This window comes from Bombus pascuorum, chromosome 4, assembly GCF_905332965.1.
Source record: "Bombus pascuorum chromosome 4, iyBomPasc1.1, whole genome shotgun sequence".
Classification (NCBI taxonomy): domain Eukaryota; kingdom Metazoa; phylum Arthropoda; class Insecta; order Hymenoptera; family Apidae; genus Bombus; species Bombus pascuorum.
The window spans coordinates 8,739,926-8,756,660 of record NC_083491.1 but is presented as its reverse complement, the minus strand read 5'-3'; the positions used below and the strand labels follow the sequence as shown (position 1 = coordinate 8,756,660).

At 34.0% G+C, this 16,735-nt stretch overlaps 2 protein-coding genes across 7 annotated transcripts in view; one reads left to right on the top strand and one right to left on the bottom strand.

The window, feature by feature from the left end:
- LOC132906061 (protein RUFY3) overlaps positions 1–15,109 on the bottom strand; it is a 30,609-nt gene extending 15,500 nt beyond the window's left edge. Inside the window, exons 1-12 of one of the 6 annotated variants that reach the window (XM_060957911.1) lie at positions 12,925–13,632; positions 12,507–12,857; positions 10,974–11,152; positions 10,782–10,891; positions 9,906–10,113; positions 9,665–9,828; positions 9,410–9,572; positions 9,219–9,335; positions 8,951–9,091; positions 6,293–6,390; positions 3,118–3,334; positions 1,674–1,925 (exon numbers count right to left, since the gene is read on the bottom strand). In XM_060957911.1, the coding sequence (XP_060813894.1) occupies positions 1,674–1,925; positions 3,118–3,334; positions 6,293–6,390; positions 8,951–9,091; positions 9,219–9,335; positions 9,410–9,572; positions 9,665–9,828; positions 9,906–10,113; positions 10,782–10,891; positions 10,974–11,152; positions 12,507–12,795 (1,938 nt within the window). In that variant the 5' untranslated portion in view covers positions 12,796–12,857; positions 12,925–13,632. Of the gene's footprint in view, positions 1–1,673; positions 1,926–3,117; positions 3,335–6,292; positions 8,541–8,950; positions 9,092–9,218; positions 9,336–9,409; positions 9,573–9,664; positions 9,829–9,905; positions 10,114–10,781; positions 10,892–10,973; positions 11,153–12,506; positions 13,634–14,891 lie in introns of those variants that run through there. The other 5 variants (XM_060957914.1, XM_060957910.1, XM_060957912.1 and 2 more) reach the window with 5 other exon arrangements.
- LOC132906121 (transmembrane protease serine 9-like) overlaps positions 1–16,735 on the top strand; it is a 400,143-nt gene that overhangs the window by 326,883 nt on the left and 56,525 nt on the right. The window lies entirely within an intron of this gene.

The window sequence follows — 16,735 nt, the reverse complement described above, 5'->3', positions numbered from 1 at the left end:
TTTCTAATGGAGGAAATATTTTTTCTATGCATATCTATCATAACTAAACAGTAAACACAATGGGATAAATTGAACATCATATTGCTTATGAATGATTAAATCGATAGTTTAATCGGATATTTAAAGAAAACGATCCTTTCTCTATTTGAAATTCTAAGATGCACTTGCATTAAAATTCACAAATGTGTTGAAAATTTAAATGGCGATATTATATTTTATATTATAACTGATCCAATAACATGTAGTAAATTCAATTAAATTTAAATTACACGATAAAAACACTTTTCCGGTTTCCGTTAAAATATCCGAATAAGAGAGAATCCTGAACAACTTTGGCATCTTTAATATGCCCCTCGTGCCGCACAACATTGGATTCATTTCCTGCTTTAAAATCCACTTAATAAAAAATTATCTGTGAATAGAAAATATCAACAGTCGTATAGCTGAATTTTCTCATTATAAAGGCAAGCATTGCTAATGGAATTTGTAAGTAACCTAAAAATATGATAGGAAATTAAAACACAGATTTAGAGGGGACAGATATCTTTGTGGAAGAATTCAAGACATTATTATTATAATAAGACTAGACAAAAGCACGTTTCATATTGTAAATGTAAAAAATATCTCGTTAACTATTTACGGACAAATTTTAAAATTTGAATCGACTTATAAAAAGAGTTGAACATTGCAACTGTAACAATGCATAAAAGAGGAATACAATACAAATAAAAAATACAATAGAATGAAAAACCTTCATTTCTAAAACATAGATTCCAATCACGTAAAATGCACTGTGTTGTAGTAACGAAATCTAGTTTCCCAAAATTTTCGATCAACCAGTATTTAACATTGAAACTATCGATGGTTAAAATAGAATACTTGTACCAAAGAAGCCATGATAAAAGAAGAAATCTCTATATTTTACAAACAATTATTTAAAACCTAAAAAATACATTGTTGTCGATGTATAAAATTTCCATGAAAAATTACTGCAATTGGTATCTCTTGCGTTAAAAGACACTACAGATACCCAAGAAGTATATAAATATACAAACTCCTTGAGTCTTGAATTATCTATATACTACTCTCTGGATGCAGATAGAATCTAATCAAAAATCCACTCCGAAATCTCTTCAATTACCCGTAGGTTGTGGAAGGCAGGAAGGAAGGAAGGACTGGGTACGGACTACCAACAAACGAGGATCGGGGCCGCTTGTAATTGCAAGCCGTAACACAGCCCGATACACCGTGTTATCTCTAATAACAGAACTGTCATGCATCAAAGTTCTCCTTGGCTGGTGCACGCGATTCGGATCTTCGAGCCGTCTAGACGAGCAAAGGTCGAGAGGAGAGGCGTAACTTCGTCAGGAATAAAACCTCTCGACAGTGTCAGCTTGGTTCGAAAACATGCTCGCGCGCATAGTGATTCGAACAGGCTGTGCAGATAGAGCCCGTGGAGAAATCTGGACCGTGGAACCGGTAATTTTCAGGGTGGCAAGGATAATTGAACGATTAAGCGAACTCGGGGCTCGGCCTTTCAGTAGAGCAATCCCTGCGCGACGACGTCAATGGACGACGACAAGGACGATAACGACGACGACTGAGTAGATAGAAACGAAAGAGATGGCCAAATCGAGGCAGAAGGCGTAGGGGCAATTAAAAAGTTTGATTACCTTGCGACGAGTGATGTTGAACTCTCGGTTGCAGCTCTTGCATTGGGTGACCAGTCGATCGTTCGCCCAGGTCGCTGCACCCTCTTGCTGCTGCTGGTTCTGCTGCTGGTGAGCGTTGTCAGCGGCCTCGCGTAATTCCACGGCCGCCAATTTCGCCGTGCTCAATTGTCCCCCAAGTTCCTCCAGAGTCCGTTCCTGTTCGGTGCAGATCTCCTTCAACGCGTAATGTTCCTCCTGCAGCGCCAGGTATTTCTGCAACACATGGCCTGGAATTACGCCTCGACACCTTGAAACTTTGTCCCAGACGTTCCATCCGTTTCCCTATCCCCGTGTTATCGGTTGTTACGGAACCGATTGCGGAGTCGAGTTGCGTCGACTATTAGTGAGAAGATTCGATTGCGCGAGAGCCGAAGAAGTTTCAGAAGATTGATGAAGGGAAGGAGAAAGGGAGATGGAGGAGAGAGAAGGAAGCGGTTGCTTGAAAAATCGATCGGCGAAGGCAAAGTGTTTTGAGGTTGAAGGAAGGCGTGCGAGGTATTGTGGCAGGGAACGAATAGGTGATTGAAACTGTGGGGTTTGGGTCGGGAGGTTGTGGGAGTATTTTGTTCTGGAAAGGATATCGAAATGGGTAACCAAACTGTGAGAATTGTAGGTATTTTCTTTTTTAAGATATTTTCCTTTTATTTCATGCGAGACATTGAGATGATAAACAAATTCTTTTGTTTTTTGTTAAAAAAAAATTAATTACAATCAGATCTTCTTCTAGCGAATTATGTTTGCTGTCGACGTTCTATATTGTAAAAAATAAAGAAGTGTATTAAATATAGTACTAAATAAAGTACTAAATCCAAAACTTCCAAATTTCTATTTAATGCAATTAATATTTTGAAGCAGAAAATTACATAACGCGAATTGATTTTCTAGCAAAATGGTATAAAACAAGGCCGTAATTTTCACATTAATTTTAAATTAAAAATAGCGCAATATAAAGTAATTTATTATAAAATATTATATCTTATTATACGTTCTTATTATAGCTTCTCTTAAATAGTAGGTGTACTCTATTACTAGTCTATTAAAAGAGAGAAAGAAAAGAAACAGATAAGAAAGTCGTTTTGTTACACTTGGGAATTTAACAGCGTTATTGCATTTACTCCGTAAAAGCTTTCAGTAAACCATTAAACATTAAAGAAAAATGTTGTTTTTAACAATATCAAACCAATTATTACAGTATCCTTTCGTACGACATCACAATGTTATTTCACAATGAAACAAAAGAAAAATGAACAATGCCATCGCATGGCCGATAATGACTAGAACTATATTGCAGAAAATTATTTGCATTTTCAAATACAACCAAGATGCCATCTCAAGTTTGATCATCCAGTTTGGAAGCTGGTGGTATGCGCGAATATGGCGAAGTTGAGGCCGATATGCAACGTACCTCGGACACCCGCCTCAACTGATCGATCTCCTGATGTAATTGAGAGATCTTCTCCGCGCTAGAGATCGATGCTTCCTGTAAGGAGGTTCTCCATTCGCGTTCGAGTCGCAATTCCCTCTCGACCCCGTTCGCCCTCGCTTCTCTCTCGGCAGCTTCAGCTCCCAAAATCCTCACCCTCTCTACTGCATCTGATTTCACGTCGTCCATTTCCTTGCACCTGATTAAGTCAAATCGCTGGTACTTAAAGAATCGAACACAATACTATACGACAAACGCGAAAATTTTCTACGTACGACGGCTGAAGTTGTAATGCGAATAATCGATGCAAAATTTCGAAAATTTGTATAGTATTTAGAAAAATAGTACTCGTGGAGATAATTGGCATTTAAGCGAGAAATGATGTTGATTTTGATTCAGTTGAAATTAGTAAAGCTAGTTAAGATTAAGATAAGATTCTTTCTTTTTTAAGTCTAATACTACAATGTAATTAGGCCATTTCATAAATAACGGAATTTGTCATAATAGGAAGAAATATAATTTATAAAATAAGAAATTAGATAAAAAACTTAGTAAATTAAAAAACTGGAGAATTATCGTAGAAAATGAAAAAAAATACATCACTAGATAATTTTGTATTTTTATTTAGTTTATGAAAAAAAAACGTTATTTATGAAATGATCTAATACATTATATGGAAATAATGAATCAACCATGATATTATAATTAAAATTGAAATGTGAATGAGCTAACAAATTTTCTTGATTCTTCAGAAGTTATTACGCTCGTAATTTCAGTGTTTTATACGATTTATCTGAAAGTACACGTATTTAAGACACTGCCTTGCGATCATTTAATAAAGATACAATGTAAGTAACCTAATTAGATTGCAGCGAAGTAACATTCGAACAAAATAACGACGAAACTTCGTCAGAATTTTCCGTTGTTATTTCAAGAGATTATTTTGAGAGACGAATAAATTATTATAATAACCGATATAGCCGTCCATTTAAACAAAATTCGTTGGAGAAACCGACGTACGCAGTTTCATTGGCCGAGTTTACAGAAATACTAAGCCCCTCGACGAAAGGAAGTTACAAAAGCAAGGATCTGTAACTTAGTTGGAGTTCTCATTGAAACTTTCGCCATGATTATTCATGACTGAATACCGTTATCCGGCCGAAGAAACAGGCAGGTTGTTTTTTTAAAGACTTTATATTATAATCCCCGAGCGAATTCAGCAAAATGTCGGATCTCCGTACTCGTTTATTTTTCCTCGAGTTCGTAATCCAATCTTTAACGGTGCAAAAGCTCAACTTACCTTCCGCTTCAATATAAATTCATCATTTCCACGCAAAATTATAATTAATCATGACGTAAAGAAATTACAAGAAATTTAAATAACGGAACGAAAAAGAACTCGAAATCTATGCATAACTTTCTTTTTTTATTATTATTACGAAGGTTATACTACAGAAATTGTTCGAACGAAAAGTCTCATCTTACGTCTAAACGATGATGATCTGAGGGTAATTAAATGCAAACTATCTTCTGTCATGAATTTATTTCCGCTGCATTGATATACAAGCACACAAGTGTCTGGGTGCATTATAAAGACCATTGCTCGATTGCTTATACATAATTATATTCATATAAAGATATTATATATATATATGTATGGCACGTTTGTTTCGTAAGTCTTTCGATAAACGTGAACGACACAAACGGTGTGTATATGCGTGTCTGTGAGTGTAGGTGTATATATATATATATATATAACGACGAAGAATATATATGATCGTAAGAAACAATTCGATCGATATAAAAGCAAACAGAAAGAGTGAGTGGAATAAAGAAAAAAAAAAAACGACGATAAAAATGATCGCAAGTCAGTTCCTGAAATACTGAGGTATCATTTATAATTCATAATTCTAATTGACCAGATACCATCAATTTAATACAATAATTGACGAGCAATTAACAAGAAAAAAGAGTGTACTTCTCACGCACGAGCAAGGCAATCGATTTAAGAGGGCAACACATTTACATGTTATTGCCCTGATTAGCAATCGATATTAATTCAGCGATTCGTTTACTCAACTCGAGGTATAAATCTACCAATTAGTACGGGAAACATGAATTTGTCGCTATAACATTAATATTTATATTATATTATATATGTATAGACTTAATAATCTTAGATCGAGTAGCCGTTAAATGAAGGTTTGCCAACATCTCCATTAACGATAAATCGAATCTGTATCTATAATGTTTGCCTCGGCTAATCTACCCTAAGTCAGATCGCGTACGCGACGCCTAAGTAAAAAATAAATCACCTCTAACTACAGCCGTCGAGGGTATATCATTTCTCGATATCATCATACGATAATCGTCGAGAGCCACGAACTATAGAAAAATCTCTTATCACAACGACTAGGTTTGTAAATGCTAAAATGTTTAACGATAGTAAAGATAATATTAGTAATATTTTGCTGTTCCTGTGTATAGCACCCTTTTACGAGGGTACACGAGAAACGCGTAACTGAGTGAAATCGAAGTGTCAAGATTTTATAAAATTAAAAGCGTCGATGATTGAAAAAAAAATTTGGTATTCGAAATTCTTCATCTTGTCATCAAAGTTTGTACTACGATAGAGAATCTTACTTTAAATTTAAATTAAAATTAAAATTTAATCGACAGACAATGCTTTACATTCTCTTATAAATTATAATTGAACAACTTTCGTAATATTAAAATTTGATTTTGTAAAACTTCAAAGTAATTTTAAATAAAATAATTTTAAATAAAAATTGTCTTATACTTAGATCACATCGAATTCTTAAAGTATTATATAACTATACTAAATATTAGATTATATTAAATTGCAAATTAATAAAATTCTATTAAAATCAGAATTTTTGTAATGCCAAAGTCTCTTTATATTAGTCGCGCGATGATTCGAAGCCCCGCGGACGTTGACAACAAAATCTTACAGTAATGGCTTCAAGCTGCGAGTTCACGAGTACCTATGTTCGGAAAGCTAGATAAAGTATATATATGATAGAATGTTAGTATTAACTTCGATAAAATATTGATCGCGTCGAAATGTAATCTAAAACCCGATGAATCAGTCGCGCTTACAAAGTAATTAACACTAATGAAAGACAAATAAACATACTTTTCATCCATTTTCTGGATGGTTTCAGTCATCGATAGCGTCTTAGCCTCCAATTTAGTGATCAGTTCTGTTTTATGCTTAAGCGAGCCTTCGCACTCCTGAAATAAACGCTATTTCAGTGAAAGGCAAAAAGAACCGTTTCATTTGTTTCTCGATTAAAGGAAGAGCCCTGAAATTGCACGTAATCCTTAGAAGTAAAATGTACATTGTGTAATTTATAGCTGCAAGCTCATCCTGTACCAATGTGGATCATGTAATATGTATATGATAAATGTAAAACAGTTTTCTAAAAGATTCAGACGTCGTAATCGTTAATGTACGGTGAAATTAATGGAAAATCGTGCAACATGAGTTTTCAATACCATTAAACATAAGTTGAATAAAAGATTCTTTTTCGTCGAGTTTCAAATAGAATATTAATTATTTGTCAATTGATATTACCTTCCATTGCATTTATCGGGAATCCGTGAAAATGTTCGATAAATATAAATGAATCTACTTTCTCTGTTAACAAAATCCAATGATAAATTATTTGATAGAGAAAAATTGCTATCAATTTGACAGGATAATTAATATTCGTTAAGATACAATGTTTTCACGATGGATTGAAATTAAGTATCCGAGACACTCTACAAAAAGAGGATAATAATTATAATCAGAATCTGAAGAACAATAAAACGCATCCTGGTTGAATATGGTGAAGATGTGAAAAACATGTGTATAATAATGTTATTGTCGTCGATAGTTCTGTGGACAAAATAGCAATTTTATTGAAATAGCATAACTATGCCGTAACAAAGCACAGTTACATTCATAAAGTGTCTCGATTGAAACACACCACGACAGGTGTTGCATTTAAAAGCTTATTGATGCATGAATTGCTGGATAATTAAATATCGAATATTTCATTCTCGTTCATATTCTACGCATTTTAGATATATAAAGTCCTGCCCTGTGAAAGATCTAAGTGATATAGCTTGTTTAGCGTTAAATGTATAATAATAGTGCTTCTGAATAATCCAACAACATTTTTCGCGATTAAATTCTATTCATTAACAATCATTATATCCACAAATGTATCATAACAGTTATGCTTTTAGGCTCCGATTACAGTTACACGATATACAGTCAATGTCTACTAACTTAAATAATGTATAATCTCCTCTGTTTCAACTTATTTCAGAATAATACAGATTTTCTATGTAGGAGATTTATTAATGTATTAACTAGGGCATTCTTCAGTTAGAAACTTTCATAATTAAAAAATGACAAATTAATAAAGACAAATCAGTTTCAGCTATATCGATTTTAAACCCTATAGATATAATTATGACGTAATTTATTTTTAACAGAAGCAATAAGAAAGAAAGACGGGTGGTCTCTAAATAAAGAAATTATTATGTTCAAGAGATTAGCAACAAGTTAATGAGTTAAAGAATTTATTGAAACTAAAAATTGAAACAGAGAGATAATTTAAGTACCTAAGAAAATCTATTATCAAATACAAAAAATTAAATAAAAATCACATTTCATAAATTATGTACAGAATTGTCAATTAACAAATGTTGAAATACACTAGTACTTCTATATACATCGACATTCTTTAAAATGTCATTGGACATTTCAGGAACACGTTCGTATAAAGGATTTGCCGTCATTTATACGCCCTTGATTAGTCGAAATATTAAACGGAGTATGAAGATGCATAGTATAAAAACCATTCTCTAGAAACAGTGTTCTTTTATGCAGTCGATTGTTCCTCCGCCTCCATAGAAATCTCACCGTTCGATTTACTCTGTTCTAGGGTATCAGGCTTTGCCATTTCCTTTTCGTTAGCGCCATTTTGTTGCTCGTTACCCCTCGTTTGTCCGTTGTTATTAGGAGAATATGGTTGCTTAGTGAGGGATTGCTGCTGAGCATTAGTGGATTGTTGGTGATTGTTAGTTTGCTGGTTATTATTCGGTTTTTGATTATTGTTAGCTGATTGTTGCTGATTATTAGGAGGGTGCTGATAATCAACCGCGGATACATTGTCTGCAGACGAGTAACATCGTGGTGAAGTGGGACTGGTCTTATTAAGAATCGATTTCGAGATACTGCTCGGCGTAGTTGGGCTACGAATATTTTCCCCATCCTTTTTCATGTGGTTGCACTTCTCGAGATTATTCAGGATCTTGCCGATTTGATTCGTCTTCGCATGAAGCCGGCTCACCATTTCTCCTTTCTGCGTTAGTTCGTGCTCACATTCCTATAATGGAAATAGTCCCAGAAACAAGAAATTTCGAAAGCTACCCAACATCCCCAGCATGGCAAAAGGGAATTAGAAACTGTCTGAGTGGAATCAAAGTTCGCTAAAAATCTGAAAAGCTGTTGGGATTAAAGCAGAAACGAAAAGGAACAGAAATGCGATGAAAAAACACATAGATTAGAAAACATGTAGGAAGAAATCATAATCGCGACGAGGATCTGCCTCGTGCTTAAACATCGACAAAATTTGTCATAATTGTAAATTTACTAATTAAACGTTTCGCTATAAATGTAGATAAAGACATCGTAATATTAAAACGAATAGTTCAAGAGCGTAAAATGGTTTTGATTTTACTTATAAGAAGCATCCTGCGTCGCGATTAGCGCGTAACAAGAAATACAATTGATCACCTGTAGCTTTTTATACATTTCCAAGTTAATTAACTTGATCTCGTCGAGCTGTCGTCGCAACGATATGATCGTATCTTGTTTCTCATGAATATCTTTCTCCAACAGCTTCATAGCCACTTCCATTTCTGACTTCATACTAATCTGTTCACAAAAAATTACTCGGTCATTTTCCTAATTTCAGTTTCCACGATATTCATTTTTCAATATTTAATATGTTTAAACTATTAAAATTCAACTGGAAGAAAGAATATAAATAAGAAGAATCCACCTGTAATTCCAATTCCTTTTCTACATCCTGCCGCAATTTCTTTTCAGCATCTAGCCTACTTCTCAACTCCTCGATCTCTGTCGTCGTTTCAGTAATTTTGATCGGTGGTTTTCCATTCTGAAACCAGAGAAACTTCTCTTTGACGAAGGATGAACCGATAAAAAGACTGTTAGACATCAAAACCTCTGTACCTCGTTCGTGTCTTTGATTTCGATTCCCAACTCTTTTTTCAATTGTCTATTCTCCTCGTGAAGCGATAGAATGTTATTTTTAGCGATAGATAGGTCCTCCTTCATAAGAGCGTTTGTCGTTGTCAAGGATTCCACTTTGGCTTGAAGGTTTGTCACAGTTGCGCTGAAATCGATGTACAGTACAACGTCTAAACTTGTAACTCGCTCGAATTGAAATAAATCATCGCGATATGTGACTGTAGAAAGCACAATTACTTTAGATGTCGGTTTAGTTCCTCGATGTAATTTTTCTGGTCGAGAACAGTTGTCATGTTATCATTTTCAAGCTCGTCGTCTGGAGATTCACCGGGTATATGATTGCTGTTTCGCAGGTATAGCGAGAAATCGATCACACCTTGTTGACAATCGAGGTCTTCTTCCTGCCGTAACAGTTTCCCCATTCAGTTTTAACCCCGTTACACGATCTCTTGATCAGCGTTGAAAAAACACAACTGACCTTTACACAGAAGTTGCAGTCGATTACGTTCAAACCCACCAACAAGCCCATTATAACGATTGCCTCCTCGCTCATCATCAGAGCGTCAGGCTCAAAATACTCGGACAATATATCTTCCTTGTGGTCGATTAAAACTTTCAAGTAGTCCGCTAGCTTTTTCTGCATTAACGCCATACGCAACCATGCTCGCGCTCTACCCATTGCAGTCCTGAAAAGGTCAGCCCGGTCAGCAGACCGTATATCAAATAGAAATCGCTAGAGATGTGATTTGATAAAGCTGATCTAATTTCTTTTGGAGTATGTTATTTATATCGTACATAAAGTATTAGATGAATTGAATATTACATTATGAAATCTAGTTTTACAAAGAAAATAGAAAACTTTATTTTGAGAGGAGAAATGTCAGAGATCTCTTAGCTTCGGTCAATTTTATCAGAAATATAGCTTAAGAAGCAGAGGATCAATTTTATATATTTTATCGGCGTTAGAAGTATTATTATAAAAAATATTGTGTAATTTTCTTTGAAATAGATCAAGATACTAAATTTAGTCTGATGCTGCTCTTCGATTAGCGTTAAGAAAATAATAGCTTACTTTAAGGAATATTTCTACTCAAATATAGATAAATATTGGGAACCATAAAATGTTTAAACAAAATAATATCAAAAATATTTTAAGTTAAATACATAACTCATAGATACTTAGATATAGAACACTGAAAATTTCTATATTGAAAAATTAATAATAACTTTTTATTAAAAACTTTTTTTTAATTTTTCTATAAATTTTATTAATTTATTAATATCACTAATCGTAAGTTTCAACTTATGTACCTATACATGAGAAAATAGAGAGAAGACAGAAACAGAATTATACCTAACAGTAGGTAGATCACGAATACTGGACGTAATGTCCTGTGCTTCGGAACAATATTTCTCAACGAGCTGAAGTATATCCCAAAGCTCCTTCTTGGGTCCAAGTAGACCCTGAAATCGAAGGCAATTAGTGCCATTTCCTTTTCCTTTTAATTATAAATCAGTGTTTAGATATTTCGAAGGTGTTGTTTACCTTCTTTGGTCGTAAACCATGCCTAAGCACGTGTTCAAGAACGATGAAAAAATGTTGTAATGGCATATGATCAGAATCGAGCATCCGACCATACTTCAAAGACGTTTCGATCAGCTCCTTCACAATTAATTTCGAAATATTCACAAGATTACTCCTCTCGATGATGACTGGATCGCGTGCTGTAAAAACAACAGTTTCTTGTTCCAGTTGGGGTCAGGAAAAAATAAATCATCCTGTTGGTGGTAATTACAGGTTTCGTTCATGTTCTTGATGTTGAATAATTACAAAATATAACAAATCATTCTCCCCGAAAGCATGAAGATGATGGTATGAATGGAAATATCAGCGAAGCGCAACACAAAATTATTAACAAACAAAAAGTTGCGATTAAAATTATTTTTGATTTTAGAAGAAAGAAGGTTTAGGATACGTGATTTCAAAAATCGTGAAGGGATAGAAAAATAAAAAATATGTAAATAAAAAAAAGTCCCCAAGGAAACTAATTCCAGCAATTTCTAAATTCGAAAATCTCGTAACAGCATTTAAAAAGAACGATGTGTTCTAACGAGAAATAATCCAAGAAAGAGTTAAACGATAAACATCGTACATTAATTATAGCTTGCACCGGATAATTTTACAAATAATGTTATCTTTTGTTTCTTATTTTAAACTTCTAGAGTATTTGACGAAATCATATTATTAATTTAATTTGAGAAAAATTATACACAGTGGTATTAATCCTTAAATCTGTTTAACTTTAAGGTATTTAATTTTAATTTCCTCACTCGTAAATTACAAAGACGACATCAGATACAATATAAAAGCACAATTAGAAATTATCCTTTTGAATTTAGTACGAGTAAATTTTATTAACAATTATCTTATATAGCAGAATAGTCCATAACAAATAATCTATAATACTTTCAATAACTTTATCCCGTTCAATTTCTGTAATAACTATATTTATACACGTATATATACACACAGAATTACTCATTCTATGAATAACGTAATATCTAAACTTCATACTACGAATAATACAGTTAAATTCGTCGAATCTAGTTTCTTTACTATTGCATCATATAAATAATATATAAATATTCCAAATCAATTCTCTTCATAAATCAATTTTCCCTCTAGGATATGATATTCCATATTTTCTCCTTGTCTTTCACTTATGGAATGATCTCATATTTTTTAATCTATTTTCACTAACACCACCCAGCATCCAAATCCCTAAGCGAAGTCAAATAATAAACGAGCCGGAATAAATTTCCCCAGGGATCGATCTCCCACGGAACAACTACTAACTCGACTAACCCTAAATTTAGCAAAAAAAAAAAAAAAAAAAGGACAGAGAAAGAGAACAACCAAAGCTTCAAAACTTGAACTCGCCCAACTGAGATGTAAGAAACAATAAACTTCAATTGAGTTAACATTGACTGGTGCAAAAATTCTCAACCCGAGTTCCAAATATATATAAACCAATGAAAATAGAATGGAGCGAATAGTGCAAGAACATCGAGTACAGACACAAGCTGGAAACGTGCTGCAATGGCGGTGGGCTTGGCGGCATTATATCGCGAAGCTCTTGCTGATCGGGAAGCTGTTGCTGACGATGATGATCGTTATGATGATGATGATGATGATGGTTAATACCACTGAGAGCGAGCGGTGGCGATGGTGAACGTTGCATCGACTCCTGCAACGAAAACTCGACATCCTGAAGCTCTTTCAGGCACAGCCACTCGCCGTCGACAGAAACACGGAAGTTGCACAGGTATATCGTATCCTGAGCGCCAGCCATGTCTTCTTCAAGCATGACCCCACTGTGATGCACACCGTGGTCACCCGGTGGCCTGATCTTCAGACCGTTTTTGGATTCTTGCCGCATAGAAGATCGTTCGTAACAATGGATTGTTTTAGGTCACTCCAACTATGGAGTTCTTACCTTAACCGAACCTTTTCCTTCTTTATCGATCCTCTCAGTGACTATTCTTTAATGTAATGTAATATTTCAAAAGATTAGTCTCCTCTGTTTCGTTAACTTCAGTTTCCTTGAGAAAAGATGTCTGGAGAATTTTGGTTTAACTCTTCTGATATTAATTAATTAGACTTGTCTCTTGGAACAAAGCTCTTCTTCAGCTCCAATGATGTCACTAGAATTCTTCCAGTCGATGTTGCTCTTGACAATTTCAATCAGCTGATTCGTTTCACTGATGTAACTTAGTTGGTTCGTATTGGTCAAATTGATAATTTGATTTTACTTATTTCGATCACTTTATGTTTACACGAACAGCAATAATAATTCTTTTGCTGTTTTAATAGATCCGGTCCGTGATATTTGTACGATATTGATATTGTTAAATTGCTTGAACAGTTAGTTCGTGATATGGAGAAAATGAAATATAGACACTGCGGTAAAAGCGATGAAAAGAAACTTTGGCTAAAGCAGAAATACGGCCGTTCGCACTCGGTTTTAGTGCTACATCGTAGCTGAACGTTGCGGCAGTTGGTTTCTTAAGAGCTCAACATCGCAGAGACTGATTCACTGTCGGGGAAAACTACGTATGACGTGTGTTCCGTTGCTCACGAAAAATTTTACGACGAAAATGGCGAATCGCCGGCGAAAAGTAATATTGATTCTCCCGCCGACTTTACCTCCACCTACGATAATCAATATACATGTTGGAGTAGCTAGTCCGGAACGTACTGCCATCTATCACGGTTCGACTACGTCGATAAAACAGAATATAATACAAAACTAACATAAAAATAAAATCTACATTGTACGTATATATATATTGGTGAAAATTTTGACGCAATGCAATTAAAATAAAATAATGTTATAGAGTTATACTTTATATATTTGTTATAACTTAGATCGTGTAATTTTAGTTTTATTTAATTTAAACGGATGGAACATTTCGTCTGTCCGTAAAAATATTTCTATGATAATGTTATTCTTATGCATTATATTATTTTTAAGATTATAAAATATTACTTTTGTTCTGTAAACTTTTAAATTATTGTGCATTACTTTCTCAATAGCTTCTTAACTTTATTTCCATGTACGATATTAAAAATTCTTAAAATCACACAGATCTAAAATCGAAGAATTCTTCGAAAATTGAAAGACCGATCAAAAATCAAAAAATTATCAAGGTTCTTTCACTACGCAAACAATTATGCAATTAAATATGTTAATTGCTACACATATTTTATATTTTACTAAAGTCTTACTTAAAGCGTCGAAATATTATCTTATTTCGAGCATGAAATATTATAATACATATCTCTTCCCTTATCGGAGTCCCTTATCAAAAATTTAAATAACAATTATTTAACTACGCAACAGTAGCAACAACTCAAAGTAGTACTGTTATCTTTTATTGAAATTCTGAATACTACTCTTGATCTAAATATTTTATTTTATAATTATAATGTTTAAGAACATTAATTCACGTTGACATCACTAGTCAGCGGTAACTCCTCCTCAAATGTCACTAAAAATCTACTATCGGTCATAAGGACCACATACTAATTCACCAAGAACTATATATATGCCACGATTCTTTTTACAATCCTCTTTTTATAATCTTGTTTTACAGGTAATCTAAATCATAGTATATAATCACACAATAATTCATCCTAATAAAGGTAAACGACCTATAATCTGGTCAGCTGTCGAACATATAACACGTGTAATATTGCCATTGATGATCACGTGACAATGTGTCAACCCGCGAAGTAGGCGTTTCGCGATAAAGAACGGAGATCTAGGATGTGTGCGCTGATTCGTGTACGCATCGTCGGATGACGTTGAATCGCGCGCACTTTGCACCGACGTAAACGTCGACTTTGAAATGCGCGCCGAAAACGGATCGAAAACATGCACCTATCGTGTTATGTACTTACGTCTCGGTAACCACCAAGCGTCTAGTTTTCTGGGCCTCGAGACAACCAGATCCGGCCACTTGTCCTCCCTTATCGAGTAAGTCGACGGTGATCGTGATACACTTTTCTCATTCTCTTCGGACACTAAGCTACCGGTTAACGATTTCTCGGACGGAGATATTGGCAAACCTTCGCTACTCTCCGCGGCCATGTTTACGTTTTCACTGTACGCTCGCGCGCGCGCTCGCCAACGACTGCTCATGTCATGCGTTCTCGCGCGCGCCTACTGTCAGCGATGGGAACGACGCTCATTCAAAACGCCGTACATTAGAATAACATTGTGTAAACTCAGGAACGACCCTGATATAAATCGTATATGATTACTATTGATTGTTGTTTGATTATCAATTGACATTTGTGAGTATATCAAAATATTTGAAGCGTATTGTAATCTGCCTGTAGTTAATGATGGTGTTTATCCATGGAAACATGTATCTATATGTGTATGTATATATATCGATCTCAGATGCTTCCAACCTATAGATCGTAAGAAGAATACCTAAGAGGAACGTGTTTTTTGAAGGTTAGCCTTACTTATTCTTGTAGAATTTTCTGTAGTGAATTAGATATAAAGTTACAATTATATTTTGAAGAAGATATTTTCCGTATACCTTTTCCATGCCGTTAAACGTGCATTTTTACGTGGGTTAAATTTCATTTAAGATAATGGATTCGATAATATTTACGAAGCATTAATATAAATTATGAAGATTTAGGTGAATGCTGTATATATTAGATTTATTATATAGATATAGGATGATGTAGTGTAGTTATTACTATATGTTGCAGTATTCATCAAATGAATTAAACCCATCACTCTTAACATGGTATGTTAGTGTTACCATAGAATCAGTTTCAATGACAAGAAACATTATATACTTGTTGATTCCTATCTTACTGATTAAAGACTATTAGATGAATCATCGAAATTCTAGAATGGGAGATACAAAATGTGTCGTGTCGAATTAAAAATGAAAACAAAAATAATTAAAGTTAATTGTTAATGTAATTAATTACAATTTATTATTGTGAAAGATTTAATACAGACACTACTATAAGGATATACTATAATGTATTATAAATTTACGTATGAATGACAGTATTATCGTACATTTCAAATTTACAAAATAATAAGATTGTGATTTGCAATTGTTCATATATTGTATGCATTATAACTAAATAATTAGTATTGTTATAAATAATATTGCCAATAATATTAATTACTTAATTGATCTATTTGCCAGTATAAAAGTACGTAACATACATTTGTACACATATGTGTACCAATCGTGTAAATTGAATTTTTACGATTATTTTATAGTTATTTGTAATTTACAATTTAATTTAAAAAGCACCTTATCGGTTTTCATTTCTGTGGTACAGAGCAATCTCGTACTACGACTATTGTATTATGACATGTATTTCTTCGTACAAGCTGTAATTTCCTGTAGTAGAAATAAAAGAAATTGCCATCTTCGCACGTTCAATTCCCACTTTCGAAAACGAGTTGTAATGCCGTGTATGTCGCTACTACGCACAATAAAACGTTGGCACGTGTATAGCAAAGATAACAGTACATCTTCTACATGCCGAGTTGTACATCTTGTTTTTGTGACATACATTATCATACGCACGATTTCGTTCTCTCGCGCGTATGCATTCGTATAACGAATACCCATCACAAAGATAAGTGTATGTTTAAAAAATTGGTTCATAAAATACTTCATATCGTACAGTTAATTAAATTTTACCGTAGAATAAATTTAGATAAATTTCATACTATAAGACATTTAACGCAAGTAGTT